The sequence below is a fragment of the Urocampus carinirostris genome, chromosome 5 (genome assembly GCF_059441175.1).
Source record: "Urocampus carinirostris isolate Australia breed hairy pipefish chromosome 5, RoL_Ucar_1.0, whole genome shotgun sequence".
In the NCBI taxonomy this organism is placed as follows: Eukaryota; Metazoa; Chordata; class Actinopteri; order Syngnathiformes; family Syngnathidae; genus Urocampus; species Urocampus carinirostris.
The window spans coordinates 11,028,447-11,042,983 of NC_142353.1; the positions used below are offsets into that span (position 1 = coordinate 11,028,447).

The 14,537-nt window shown below is 41.6% G+C and overlaps 1 protein-coding gene across 4 annotated transcripts in view; it reads right to left on the bottom strand.

Annotated features, from left to right (window-relative positions):
* Positions 1-14,537, bottom strand: part of wdfy3 (WD repeat and FYVE domain containing 3) — a 108,862-nt gene that overhangs the window by 13,235 nt on the left and 81,090 nt on the right. For all 4 annotated transcript variants that reach the window (XM_088335683.1, XM_088335684.1, XM_088335682.1 and 1 more), the window contains 13 exons: positions 11,464-11,612; positions 10,504-10,624; positions 10,345-10,430; positions 10,191-10,271; positions 9,315-9,369; positions 9,115-9,234; positions 8,938-9,055; positions 8,765-8,871; positions 8,162-8,315; positions 6,911-7,002; positions 2,475-2,687; positions 1,344-1,485; positions 765-919 (listed from right to left, as the gene is read on the bottom strand). In XM_088335683.1, coding sequence (XP_088191809.1) covers positions 765-919; positions 1,344-1,485; positions 2,475-2,687; positions 6,911-7,002; positions 8,162-8,315; positions 8,765-8,871; positions 8,938-9,055; positions 9,115-9,234; positions 9,315-9,369; positions 10,191-10,271; positions 10,345-10,430; positions 10,504-10,624; positions 11,464-11,612 — 1,593 coding nt within the window. The remainder of the gene's footprint in view (positions 1-764; positions 920-1,343; positions 1,486-2,474; positions 2,688-6,910; positions 7,003-8,161; positions 8,316-8,764; positions 8,872-8,937; positions 9,056-9,114; positions 9,235-9,314; positions 9,370-10,190; positions 10,272-10,344; positions 10,431-10,503; positions 10,625-11,463; positions 11,613-14,537) is intronic.

Below are 14,537 nucleotides of genomic sequence, written 5' to 3' on the forward strand. Positions count from 1 at the left end.
TTTGTGATAAACCATCAACGATGGTATCCATTTACCTTTCCTGTATGAAATTTCCTTTAGCCGATGTTGCAGTTTTGTCACATACATTGACTCCAACTTTCTCCCATTTCCTTGTCATTTGTTCTGTTGTCCATTTTCTGTTTTCAAGACATAGGGCTTTTAGTTGTTTGTCTTGACGCCTACATGTCTTCCTTGGCCTACCAGTACGCTTGACTTTAACAACCTTCCCATGCTGTTTGTACTTGGTCCAAATCTTCGATACAGCTGACAGCCCACATCTTTGGCAACCATACTGGTAGAGTTACCTTCTTCAAGAAGTTCGAGGATCCTATCTTTGGTCTCTAGAGACATCTCTCATGTTGGATCCATGAATCTTGCCAATCCACTTAGTCCAGGAGCCCTCCAAGGTGTAATAACTGCACTGTTTTAACTGCTGACTAACAAGCAGACATAATCTAAGCCAGGTGCCCAATTAAGGAAAAGAAATTGACAGGGTGTGTTCTTATTTTCTACTCAAAATGCCATATTTTTTTCCTAAGAATTGAGTGATTCCATATTCATTTCCCTGCATTTGCTCTATACGATTGTTTCATGTTTGTGATCTTGAGTTTTTTCTACAGAACAAAATATCTAAGTGAGGGCTTGCCCAAGACTGGTGATTCCATACTTTTTGATAGTTTGGCCAGGGGCGCGACCCCTATGAAAAAAAACCTCTGACTTATAGTTTAGAAAGTAGTGTTATTTTAAGGTTCCGCGCCACTGACCTTATCAGACTCGTAGTTGGCCAGCCGGCAGCTGAGGTCGGCGTATCCCCAAGCGAAGGTTTTGTTCCACGTGGGTGGAGTCAAAACTTTGTTCTGCTCCACCGCCAAAATGCCTTTGTCGGTGCACACGATCTGGCCCACCGGCTCCTTCAGCTCTGAAGGAAAAACACAACATGTCAAAGATTTTATATAATTATCGTATAATTACTCATTTACTGGTATTACTATGGGCTCCAGTTATTTGGCCCCTTTATGATGTCACAAGACAAGCAGGAAGTGTTGGGAATAACGGCATTATAATTAACACTTGTGTAATTGCGTTACTTTTTCAGTAACGGGGTTATTTAACTAATTACTTTTTCTGCCGTTACATTGCTGAGGGTCAAAAGCAGTGTGTTACTTTGAATAAGGCGGTTTTTCACTCTCCTGAGAGTTGTTTACGTCAAATCTTTTCGGATCATGTCACCATTTAAAATAGTTATCTCGCCATTACCTAAATAGCATTTACTGAAGAACCTAAAAAAAGGCGAATAAAGGCTGCCAACACTGGTTCTAATACAGGTATGTGTAAACGCATGCCTTTAACGGGAGCCAGTGAAGGTCTGAGGTTGTCCAGGTGGTAGAAGAAGATCTTTTCTCCGGTGGAGCTCGGAGGAACGTTGCCTGCATCACCGTTGACTTTGCTGCGAACCCGTTTTGGCGGGTGGGGCTTCTTGAAAAGCTGCAACACACACAATTGCAACTTTAAACGTTCTAGTAGTCTTTTTCTAGACATATATATATTAGTAATGGTGTTAGATACATCCCCAGTTTATAGATGGATAATTCTGTTTGGAGCAACATTTCATGTCCATATCTTTCACCTACCCTGATTTTTCTCTTCAATCTGATTTTTTTTCTAAAAAGTTATTTAATTATTCACCTTAAGTGTTTGCAATCATTTAACCTTAAATAAACTTCCCCAAGAGGTGTGGGCCATAAAAAAAAAAATTCCTGCAATAATTTGATAAACTACACTAAACTTAATTTTATTATGCTATTAAATGATATGAATATATTTTTACATGCTATTATGTTCAATCTATATATGTCCGAGTAGTAATTATCCATCCTGTTAAAACATGCTCAAAATGTTCACTGCCCCCTCCTAAAATATCAGCCGAGAATAAAAATCTTCTATTTCTGTGTTTTCAAACTCAGATTACTCAATCTTAGTAGCACTTGAAATGATTATTTTCGACAAAACTTTAGAGTGTTACCTTTCAAGAGACCAAAACCATCCATATTCTCCAAATTGTTCAAGAACAGCATTCAATTTACTTTGGGTATGCCTTAGATTGAGATTCAAAGCGAATTTTACAGGAATGTTAAGGGGTTAACTTCATAATTGTATATATGTACAGTATGTGATTATAAAGAAAACGTTTAAAAAATTAAAACACTTTTTGGTAAAATGTTTGATAGAAAAATGGGTGGAGAACATTCAGAGGCACTGTTTAAGAAAACAAGCCATAATTATAATCATATCCATCCCTGAGCTTGACTACAATGTATTTCTTAGTGTTTAACATTTTAGCGTTGTAATAAAATCATAAAAACAAGATTTTCTATATATATTTTTTAAATCCTGACACAAAATTGATGTTGGCAAAAATGTAATCATTCAGATATGTATACTATATACATCATTGATTGTGTGAGCATTAGCACCTGTTTGGGGATCTGCCCAAAGTTGTTGATAAAGCCGATGGTGGCAGTCTCCTTGAGAGGGTCATTGATGTTGTAGATGTCCACCTGGCCCTCGTAGAAGAGATGGTGGAAAACATTGACGGCCTCCACGGCAGGGGGGCCTTGCTGCTTATAGCCAAAGATCAGATCGATCCACTCATGGAGGTGCGCCGACACGTAATCGCACTCCAGAGCCTGGGAATATAAAAAGGGCAAGATAGATAGATAGATAGATAGATAGATAGATACTTTATTCATCCCCTAAGGGAAATTCACATTTCCAGCAGCATCCCTGAGCTGAGAACAATACAATAATAAAGCCAAAAGAAAACAATATACAAATACCCAGTGTGACGTGCAAATGCCCACTTTAGCATGTTATATAGATTAACTAAATAGTGCTACACATAATGCAGTAAGATCCAATGTAGGTGGTGTGGTTTAATGTGGGCCTTTACTCTGCCGGGTGGAGTTAAAGAGCCTCATGGCATGAGGAAGAAAAGAACTCTTCAGTCTGTCCGTAGTACAAGACAGTGACAGCAGTCTGTCACTGAAACTGCTCTTCTGTCCGGAGATAATGCTGTGAAGCGGATGCGATGGATTGTCCATGATTGACCTCAGCTTTTTCAGTGCCTGTCTCTCAGCTGCTGTTGTTAGGCTGTCCAGCTCTTTGCCCACAACAGAGCTCGCTTTCCTAGCCAGTTTATTGAGACGAGAGGCATCCTTCTTCTTGATGCTGCCTCCCCAACACGCTGCCGCATAGAAGAGGGCGCTTGCCACTACTGTCTCATAGAATATTTTCAGGAGCTTTTTGCAGATGTTGAAGGAGGCCAGCCTTCTGAGGAAGTAAAGTCGGCTTTGCCCTTTCCTACATAGAGCTTCTGTGTTGGCAGTCCAGTCCAGTTTGTTGTCCAGCTGCACACCCAGGTATTTGTAGGTCTGGACAAATTCTACACATTCTCCCTTGATGGTTACAGGAACCGGGTGAGTTCTGGTTCTCCTGAAGTCCACCACCATCTCTCTGGTCTTGGTGGTGTTTAGGTGCAGGTGGTTTGCGTCGCTCCATCGGACAAAGTCCTGAATCAATTTCCTGTACTCCTCCTCCTGCCCGTTTCTGATACATCCCACGATCGCAGTGTCATCGGCAAACTTTTGCACATGGCAGGACTCAGAGTTGTACTTAAAGTCCGATGTATATAGAATGAATAGGAACGGAGAGAGAACGGTCCCCTGCGGAGATCCTGTGCTGCTAACCACGGTGTCCGATGTACAGCCCCCCTGTTTCACATACTGCGGTCTGCCTGTCAGGTAGTCAGTAATCCATTCTACAAGGTGTGAGCTAACTCCCATCTCTGTCAATTTCCTACTCAGTAGCAGAGGCTGTATGGTATTGAAGGCACTAGAGAAGTCCAAAAATGTAATCCTCACAGCCCCCTTCGCCCTATCCAGGTGAGAGAGGGATCGGTGTAACATGTATAATATAGCATCCTCCACTCCCACCTTCTCCTGGTAAGCAAATTGCAGTGGGTCGATGGCGTGACGGACCTGTAGCCTCAGGTGGTGCAGCAGCAGCCGCTCCATGGTCTTCATCACATGTGATGTCAGGGCGACTGGCCTGAAGTCGTTGAGTTCCTCTGGTCTTGATTTCTTTGGGACTGGGATGATGCAGGATGTTTTCCACAGCTGAGGGACCCTCCCCTGTTCAAGGCTCAGGTTGAAGATGCGCTGTAGAGGGTCTCCCAGCTCAGACGCACAGGCTTTCAGCAGTCGGGGGGATATTCCATCCGGACCAGCTGCCTTGCTGGTTCGTAGCCTTCTCAGCTCCCCACACACCTGGGCTGAAGTTATTTTTAGTGGGGGGATGTCTTCCATGCTAGTGTGCAGAGGGGGAGGGGGAAGGACAGCTGCACAACTCAGGGGTGAGGATGAGGCGGAGTGGTCAAACCTGTTGAAAAAGTTGTTCAACTGGTTGACTCGCCCCACATCTATATCCACAGCCACTCCCTGCTTGGTGCTGCAGCCAGTAATTGTTTTCATCCCTTCCCACACCTCCTTCATGTTGTTGTTCAGCAGCTTTTTCTCCAACTTCCTCCTGTACTGCTCCTTCCCTTTCCGGAGCTGGACTTTGAGCTCCTTCTGTACTCGTTTTAGCTCCTGATGATCACCATTTTTAAAGGCCCTCTTCTTTTGGTTCAGAAGGCACTTGATGTCTCTCGTGATCCAGGGCTTGTTGTTGGCATAGCAGCGTACAGTCTTTGTCGGAACAACATTGTCCATGCAGAACTTAATGTAGTCAGTAGTGCAGTTTGCCATCTCCTCAATGTCACCACTGCTGGACCCTAGCAGGACATCCCAGTCCGTACATCCAAAGCAGTCTCTCAGAGCCTGCTCTGCCTCGGTGGACCATTTTCTAAATGAGCGTGTGGTTGTTGGTAGCCTCCTCACTCTTGGTTTGTACTGTGGTTTAAGCAGAATGAGGTTGTGGTCTCCTTTTCCAAGGGCAGGCAGTGGTTTAGCGCTGTATGCATTTTTTATATTCGCATACAGAAGGTCAATAGTCCTATTTCCCCTGGTCTTGCAGTTCACATACTGGACGAAAGAGGGCAGTGTCTTATCAAGAGTCACGTGGTTGAAGTCCCCTGAGATTAACATTGCAGCCTCCGGGTGTTGTGTCTGGAGTTTTGCCACCGCGGAGTGGATGACGTCACACGCTACTTCCGCATCAGCGCGCGGTGGGATGTAAACAATGACAGCAATGGCGTGTCCGAACTCTCTGGGCATGTAATAGGGACGGAGACTTACAGCCAAAAGTTCGACATCACGGCAGCAGATAGAAATCTTGGTTTTTACATGCCCGGGGTTACACCACCTCGAGTTCACGTAGATAGCCAGTCCCCCTCCTTTGCGCTTCCCACTGACTTTTGTCCCTCTGTCAGCCCGAACAGCGCAGAAGCCGTTTAGCGCGATGTTAGCGTCCGTGATGCTAGGCGTGAGCCACGTTTCCGTAAAGCAAAGCAAGCTGCACTCCCTGTATGCTTTGATGTCTTTCACAAGCACAGCCAGTTCGTCGATCTTATTCGGTAGGGAGTTGACATTCCCCATGATTATGGACGGTACCGTGGGCTTATATCGCCACTTCGCCGCTAGCCGCTTAGCCTTTACTTTAGCACCGGCTCTGCAACCCCGGTAGGGTCGCCTTACCTCGGTAGGTAAAAAAGGGACCGTGCCGGCTCGAGAGTTCCTCAGGTCGAGGAGTAGGTTTCTTGAATATACGTATTTTTGCGAGTTGAAACCCATATCCATAGGATAGAAAGTAATCCAAGTGTTGCAAGGCACTGATAAAGTAAGCAAAAATAACTAAACAAATAAATAAATCACAAAAGTAGCGAAAATACACGGGAGCTTGCTGGAGTGGCTGCCATTCGTGACGGCGCCGGAAGTAAGAAAGTAAGATCACAATTTAGGGAAATGTGGAGCTAATACAGAGGTGAACAAGATGAAAAAAAACTCCTTTGGTGAGGCATTCAAAGACAACTAATGATAAGGTTGGGGGTGAAAATTTTTCCAAAATGTACAGAATGAATGTTTAGATGAACAATTATGGAAATGACAGCACCTTTAGATGGTGCACCCAGTTTATGGATGTTAAAGACACAAAAAATATTAAATAATGTACAAACGTTTTTGAGAAAGTGGTGCTTATTTGGTGCACAGTTTGAGACGTGTTTGCAGACTGTACCAAAATCTTTGAGCAAGTAAAATGGGTGGTGCGTAAGTTTCAACAAAATAGCACTTTTTCAAAGTTTACAACCTAAAATAAATGAAAATATTGAACTAATCCTTTAATTTTCAACACTTTGGATTATAAATCTGGTGGGTAAAAGTAGAAAATTTATCACAAACTTTGCAAACCCTTTGGGGGGAGAAAAATGCTTCTGGGGTGCGCAACTTTTTGAAGATTGTGGTTAACTTTTTCGAGGAAAAATAATGGGTGGTGCAAAATATCACAACAATTTTTTTAAGTTTGCAAACAAAAGTTATGAAAATGATTGGCCAATCTTTATTTTTGAGGTGGTGGACCCAAAAACGTGTTCAGGGTTGTTAGAGCTGACTATATATATATTTTTTTATGTTTACGAACTAAACTTATGGAAAATATTGTGCCAATCTTTTATTCTTATGTGGTGCAACAAAAAAAGGGCATGCTAAAACTAGTGGGTAAGCATTGAAAACTTCTTAAAAACTATCCAAAGCCTTTTTTAAGAGAAAAAAATGGAGCTTCTAGGGTGCACGGCTCCAGAATCTTGAGAGAGTATGAAAGGTGGAGCACCAATTTTTGCAAAACATTTTTTTTTTCCCCAAGGTCGAAGTCAGGATGTAAAGAAAATTGTGTTTCAACACAAATGCAAATGGCCCACCTCTCTGTGTACCCGGATAAACTCTCGAGGGTCCCCCTTGGCCCACGGAGGCAGGATGACGTCGCCCAGCCTGGTGCCGTTCTGTTTAGCACCTGTTGGTGGAAGCAACAGTTACCATCGGTCAAGTTCCCTACATGTTACGCAACGTTAGCCGCTACCGACCAATGTTCCCTCTAATTTTCCACGGGTCTGAGCGTTCACACAAAGTCGGTGAGCAACGCTTGAAACAACAGTGAGCAACAGCAATCCCAAATGTGGCAACTAAGTCATTATCATACGTGTCAAAAACTTGACATCACTTTACATTTTGCTGAGTTTCCGGCAATGCAAAAACATTTTTCACTTTTAAATGAATTGACTAATGTATTATTGCAAAGGTTGCGTTGCCTACAAACGTCATTTGTTTTTACAACAATTCTTTCACAAGATTTCCATTTTTTTTTCCTGGTATCTTTTGTCGCATAATACTAACATTTTGGGGGGCTTATTTAGTCGGTTGCAAGATACACAACCTTATTTAATCACATTTTTTTGTGGAAGTACAATGTTGGCAACAAGATTGACTTGGTATAATTGGAAATTACTTGAATGCAACACAAACTTTTTCTTCTTTTTCCCTGTTTTTTCTAATTTGTTTTTATTTCCTTCAAAAAAAATCTCATTGTTTATTTTTTCCTAGCTGTAACTTTTTTTTCTTTTTGTTCTCTATTTACTTTTTTTCCTTTGTTTCTTTTTTCTTTTTTTTCTGGCTTTTTTTCTGAATTTTTCCTTCTTTTTTCTCTTCCTTTTGTTTCATTTTTCTCAGCTTTTCATTATTTTTTCATTTTGGTATTTTTTTCTTTTTTGTTATATTCCCCCTTCCTTTAAGTCATTTTGTGCATAATTTTACATAATATTTGGTCATATAGGGATGAAAGAAGCAAAAACAACCTGAAGAACCGTTTAGGACCCGAAAGAGTCGGTTCCTTTTAGTGAGCTGAGCCGAAGAAGCCGGTTCTCAAAAACTCTACTGATTTACTTAACTTCGTTCGACTTCGAACTTGACTTCAAAATACCGCATTTAGAACACAACGTCAGGGGAACCCTTGTATTTTTATCTTCATGCACTGTAACTTTGACTTAATTCGCTTCTTAATTAGCAATTTCGAGCCCTGATTTTTGTGAGCTGGCTAGATTTTCTTGTGCGCGGAAAAGCTCTGGGTAGTGCGCAATTGCGCACACACGCAGCCTAGAGGGAACATTGCTACCGACCCAGATCGAAGTTGTTGGAGTTGAGCAGGAACTCGGGCAAGTAGAAGAACTCGGGGATGAGCTCTTTGACGTCGGCCATGTTGTGCTTGGCGGCGGACAGCCAGGCCTCGCGCACACTGTGGAACATCCTGTCGGCAAGGTCAAAATGGCCGCCCTGGGGTAGGGGTGAGTTAAATTAGCTTGGCTTTATTGAAGTAGCTTTTTGTTATGCATGACAAAAGTTGTTTGAAAGCCCTTTGGAAAAAAAAAATGGACAAGCTAGATGGAGATGAAAGAAGGTTTTCTTGACTCAGCTCAAAATATTGCTAAAGTCAATGAGAGATCTTTTCAAGGAAAAAATATTTTGAGATCCCTAGAGGGTATGTGTATTGGATGAAGCCCTTGCTATGATTACACCTACAGAACCACAAGTCTCTCTCTCTCTCTCTCTCTCTCTCTCTCTCTCTCTCTCCATCTCTCTCTCTCTCTCTCTCTCTCTCTCCTCTCTCTCTCTCTCTCTCTCTCATCTCTCTCTCTCCTCTCTCTCTCTCTCTCTCTCTCTCTCTCTCTCTCTCTCTCCTCTCTCTCTCTCTCTCTCTCTCACACAGACCTTTATAGGCTCACCTGGAGTCTGAGGAAGATCTGCGTGAAAGGCTCCATCCGCACTAGATAGGAGGCCACGATCATGGCGGATGAGTAATGTGTGCCGTAGTGGTAGGCTGGGGTTTCACCTGAGTGGGGGTAAGTAGGATTGCTTTTTAAATGTATCCTTTGGGTCCTTAATTTTCAGTCCCTACCATTGGGGTCCTCCCAGTCCTTGTAGCGTTTCTTGTACTGGGTCAGCCTGTCATCGGTTTGCGCCCCCATGGGTTTGGCCAAATTCCGGAAGGTCCTGGGGTTGTTCAGGTCCAGTTCCTTGTTCACAAAACCAGAATCAGAACCACAAGGGTGGAGACGGCGCCATCAGGACTCACCTGGGAGTCAAAGTCAGCCAGGATCCAAGGGAAGACGGGGTACTGCATCAGGTCATTGTAGGAGCGTCCTGCCAGGGTGTTGAGGTGCATCAGGTATTGAAAGTTGCTGATCTCACCTCGCTGCAAAAAAAAAACATGTGAGAAAGGGGAAGGGTCTGGATGGGGAGAATGGTCCAACTTTAAACAACTTGAATTTTTACCTCCCAACGTTGAGTCACCGACTTCTCGCCTACTAAAGTGCTGAGCAGACCAGACCTGTGGAAAACGTGAAGGATAGTTAGCCTGATGCTAGAATTAATACATTTTGGTGTTATTGTACTCTATTTGTAGTGTTATTTTTCATTATCATTTTTTTGTTGTACAGTGTATGCTGATTTATATAGTTTTCTGCTAGCATTAGCAGTTTAAGTCTGTGAAACTGGCATAAGCTGAATTATTATTTATTAATTTATTTATTTAGCATGAACTGCTGCAGTAAAATAAACAAAACAAAATTACAAAAACAAAATAAACAAACAAAAAAAAAAATAAAACAAAAGAAAATTAAAAATAATAATAATAAATAAATAAATAAATAAAACGTCAAAATGAAACAAAACAAAGACAAAATAAAATACCAAGCATAATAAAATGAAAAAACGAAACAGAATAAAACCACATTTAAAAAAACATCCGGAAAAAAAAAATACCCAAATGAACCATTTACAATCATAAAAAATAAATATAACAAAACTATAAAAAAAACTCTAATGAAAAAATACAAAGACAAAATAAATAAAATCATATAAAATATGAAACTAAAAAATAATAATAAAACAAAACCAAATGAAGCAAAATAGAACAAACAAAATAAAAACAAAACAAAAAACAAAACATGGTTCATGTTTCTCAAAAACAAGAAAGAGGCTGACACCCCTCTCTAGTGGCTTAGTTTTGCCATTGCATTTCTTCCTCCCTTGTGATTAACAGAAGCTGATATTTGTTTGTATTAGTCTGTATACGAAACCAAATAAATCCAAAACAAAATAAATAAAACAAAAAACATTATTTTAAATAAAGAAATTTAAGAAACACACCCTTGTTCCACACTGGTATTGGGCCTTTGTCCTGAAACGGACTCGGAGCTGTCGGCCAGCGACGGCACCACTGCCAGGAACCTAAAAAGGAATCTGTGTTATTATTGAAACGAAATTTTCTCAAACAATGGGGAAAAATAAACATTTACTATACCTCTGATAAACTTTGTTGCGCACCCCCTTCTGGAAAGCCAGCAGGTAATTCCTCCCATCGGCGGAGAACACCTCAACTGCCATTGGCTAGTGCACAACAATACACTTTTTATATTCCAATTCAGACGGCACACACAAAAAATACAAAAAACAATTTTACCTGCAGCAGATAGCGTCGCTTGTGCACCTCCTTGATGTCCTCGTAAGCAAAGATGCTGCACGTCCGCTTCAGCTGACTCTGACCTTGGCGCGCACCCCTGGGGATGATGGCCTCGTGCAAGCTGGCAAAAGAAGACAAAAAGAGAAAAAAAAATGTTTATTTAGAGTGCCATTAGGTGCGCTAACAGTGTTTGTAAAGTGGAAAAAAGACAAGACAGGTTTTAAAGGTTAGTAAAGTGGTACACTGGTGTGCCAAGCTCAGAATGCTTTGGGAAAAAGTGCATAATTGGCCAATCATTTGAAGATGGGGTAGAAAGATGACAAGACATTTTTCAATGATTGGTAAAGTGGTAAGCTGGTGCGCCATATAAACTCTGAAAGAGGCAGCTTTGTTTAGATTGTGTTTTGAAAAAGTGTGGAAAGGGCAGTGAGCCAAAGATTTTATATTGTAATGTAATACGTGGTGCGCCAGATAGACTGCAAATAAGATGGCTGAACTCAGGATTGTTTTAGAAAAAGTCCATAAATGGTAGTGTGCCAATGATTTGTAAAATTTGAATAGCAATGTAAGAGGTGGTGTGGTAAATAAACTGCAAATGAGTTGGCTTAACTCATTGTTTTTGAAAAAGTGTTTGAAAAGTGGTGCGCTAACTCAACTGGGAATGTGCTATCAAAACTTAGATTTTTTAACAAAAAGTGTACAAAGCCAATGATACTAAAATTATGAATCGTAATGTAAAACTTGGTGCGCCAAATAGACTGCAAATGAGATGGCTGAACTCAAGATTGTTCTAGAAAAAGTGTGTAAATTGTGATGCCCCAAATTGACCATGAATGAGCAATCAAAGTTTTTGAAAAAGATTTTGTATTGTCTCATAAGATGTGGTGCACAAACGCTTAGGAACTTAAGAAGGTTACTCTACAAACGTTATGGCGACTGCTTGGGTAAAACGTTATGTACTTGGGTGGCAGCGTGTCGATATCCCTGATCTCCCGGGACACGGTCATGGTGTAGCCGTCAATCACGTAGAAGTGCTCTTTCCCGAAAAGCAGCAATCCCTCGCTGGTGTCCAGGCCTTGGACACGAGCGCAGCGGTACATGTGCTGGATCTGAAAACACAAAGTTAATATTAAAAGCAAATATTTGATTAGAAGGTCCAAAAAGTGTGATTAAGGAAACGATGGACCGAGCATATGGCCAAGGATGTTTGCAGGGACTGTTGTTATTGAGGTTGCATTCGAAAGAGTCATGCCGACTGTTATCATTTATTATCGCCCGAGAGCAAAGCGAGAGTGGTGATAATGTTTCCGTTTGGGATCCGTGAATGTGTGTGTTTATATATAGTGATGTTCAAAATAATAGCAGTGCAATGTGACTAAACAGGATGTCTCAGGTTTTAGTATCATTTTTATTGTTACATGCCAAACAAGTTACCAGTAGATTCAATAGATTCTAAGAAAACAAACAAGACCCAGTATTCATAATATGAATGCTGCGAAGGCCGTGAAATTGGGCAAATAGTTTAAGGGGTGTGTTAAAAAATAGCAGTGTCTGCTGTTGACTGTACAAACTCAAACTATGTTGTATTTTCTAAAAAGGTATGATTTAGCAATCCTAATATCTAGTTGCATGAGAACAGTTTTTTAGCTCTGTGGCCTTGGGGGTAGTGCGCCCACGCAGAGACCGGGAGGTTGTTGGTTCAAGCCTCGACCGAGTCATACCTAAGACTTACAACATTAGTACTCATTGCTTGGCGCTCGGCATTAAGGGTAGGAATTGGGGGGTTTGGTCACCTAATGACTCCCAACACATCAGTTGGGTTGAGCCAGGGGGCTGGGAATCCCCTCCTCTGTATCAACCTCCCAGAAAAAGTCAGAAATATGAATGTGTTCTTGATTTTTCCCTGTGGTGAGGGGCCCTATACTCGTGAGAGGTAAGAGAACTCTCCCACCGTGGTCAGCTGTGTGTCGTAAGAGAAGACTAAAGTGGAGGGAGCGAGGGGACTGGGGATCCTCTCCTCTCTATCTCTACTCCCTAAGAGACAGCAAGGCAAAGAAAGGGGGCGGGAGACCGAAATGTCTCGCAAACCCTAGTTATAGGATCACTAAATGTGAGAGGATGTGGAAGTAAAGCGACTGATTGGAAGAAAGAGGAGATCGGAAGGATGATGACTAAAAGGAAGGTTGATGTGTTAGCCTTGAGTGAAACAAAGATGAAAGGGTGAATTACAGCTTGGAGGTATGTATGGTAGAATTTCTGGAGTTACGGGTGGGCATGCTAGAGAAGGAGTGGCTGTGCTTCTGAGTGAGAAAGCAAAGGAAAAACTGGTGGAGTGGAAAGAGATATCTTCCAGATTGATGTGGGTGAGGTTGAAGTGGGGTGTAGAAGTATGGATGTTTATAAGTGGATATGGACCTGGTTCAGAAAGAAGCGCTGAGGAGAGAGAGTTCTTGAAGGACTTGTCTGAATGTGTGGCAAGTGCAAAAGAAGGGTGGAAAGTGGTAATACTTGGTGACCTGAATGCTAGAGTGGGTGATGAAATGGTTGAAAATGTGATTGGTAGATATGGAGTACCAGGAAGAAATGAGAGTGGGAAGAAATTGATTGAGTTATGTGTGGAAAATGAGTTGGTGATTGGAAATACATTGTTTAAAAAAAGGGATATGAATAAGTATACCTTTGTCAGAGTGGATAGTGGCAAGATGGTGGACAGAGCACTGATGGATTATGTAGTGGTTAGGAAAGGAATGTTAAGTAGATTGTTGGATGTGCATGTTTACAGAGGTGAAATGAGTGGTATGTCTGATCATTTTTATGTGGAGGGAAAACTGAGAATAGATGGATCGTGTAGGGCAAGGTATAAGAAGAGTTTGAGGGAAGAGGTGAAAATGTCAGAGTTGAATAAGGCAGAGAAGGAAAGAGAGTTTAAAGAGAGGATAATGGAAGAGTATTGAGATCCGGGGATTGGGGTGGGGCCACTACATAACATTAATTTTGTTGGTTTCAAACCACTACTTTGCCCGTTTAGTGGTGTTTTTGGGGTCATTGTCTTGTTGAAAAACCCATTTCAAGGTCATGTCTCCTTTAGCATAAGGCAACATAACCTCTACAAGTATCTTGAGATACACAAACTGATCGATGATCCCTGGTATGGGATAAATGGGTCCCTTACCAGAGTAGGAGAAACATGCCCAGACCATGATACTTGCACCACCATGCTTCACTGTCTTCAATGTGTACTGAGGTTTTATGTGGTGGGAGTTAGTGGGTAATTCAAGGCACAGTCTGTGCCCCCTGGACCCAAAAAGGACAATTTTAATTTCATTAGTCCCCAAAATGTTCCTCCATTATTCTTTACACCAGTTGATGCGTTTTTGGCGAATTTAAACTCTTCTGCCCATGCCTTTTTTTTAACAGAGGGATTTTGCGTGGGATTCTTAAAAATCAATTTGTTTCTCACGTGCGTCTTCTAACTGTCACAGCGCTTACAGGTAACTGCAGACTGTGTTTTATCGTCCTGGAGCTGTTCATTGGAGTGGTCCATTTTAATAATTGCCTTTCGTTTTCTTCCATGTGTCTGTTTTTTTTTTACCCAATTTAAGGCATTGGAGATCCTTTTTAGCTGAACAGCCAAAGGGTTTTTTGTACTTTTTTATTGGTTTCTCCCTCTCCAATCAACTTTTTAATCAAAGAACGCCATTCTTCATAGCAGCGTTTTGAGAGACCCATTTTCCCCAAATGCATGTTCAACCTGTTCTGGCTTCATCATCATAAAATGGGCGCCACCGGATTCACACCTGATTCAAACCTGTTTTTGTTTTTCCACAAAATTTGATGAACCAAAAGATTGGTTGCCACACTGCTATTTTTTTAACACAACCCTCTAAACTATCTGCCCAATTGCACAGCCTTGGGAGCGTGCTTATTATGAATGCTGGGTCTTGTTTGTTTTCTGAGAATCTACTCAACCTTCTGGTAACCTCTTTGGCATATAACAATAAAAACTATACTCAAACCTGAGATATTCACATACG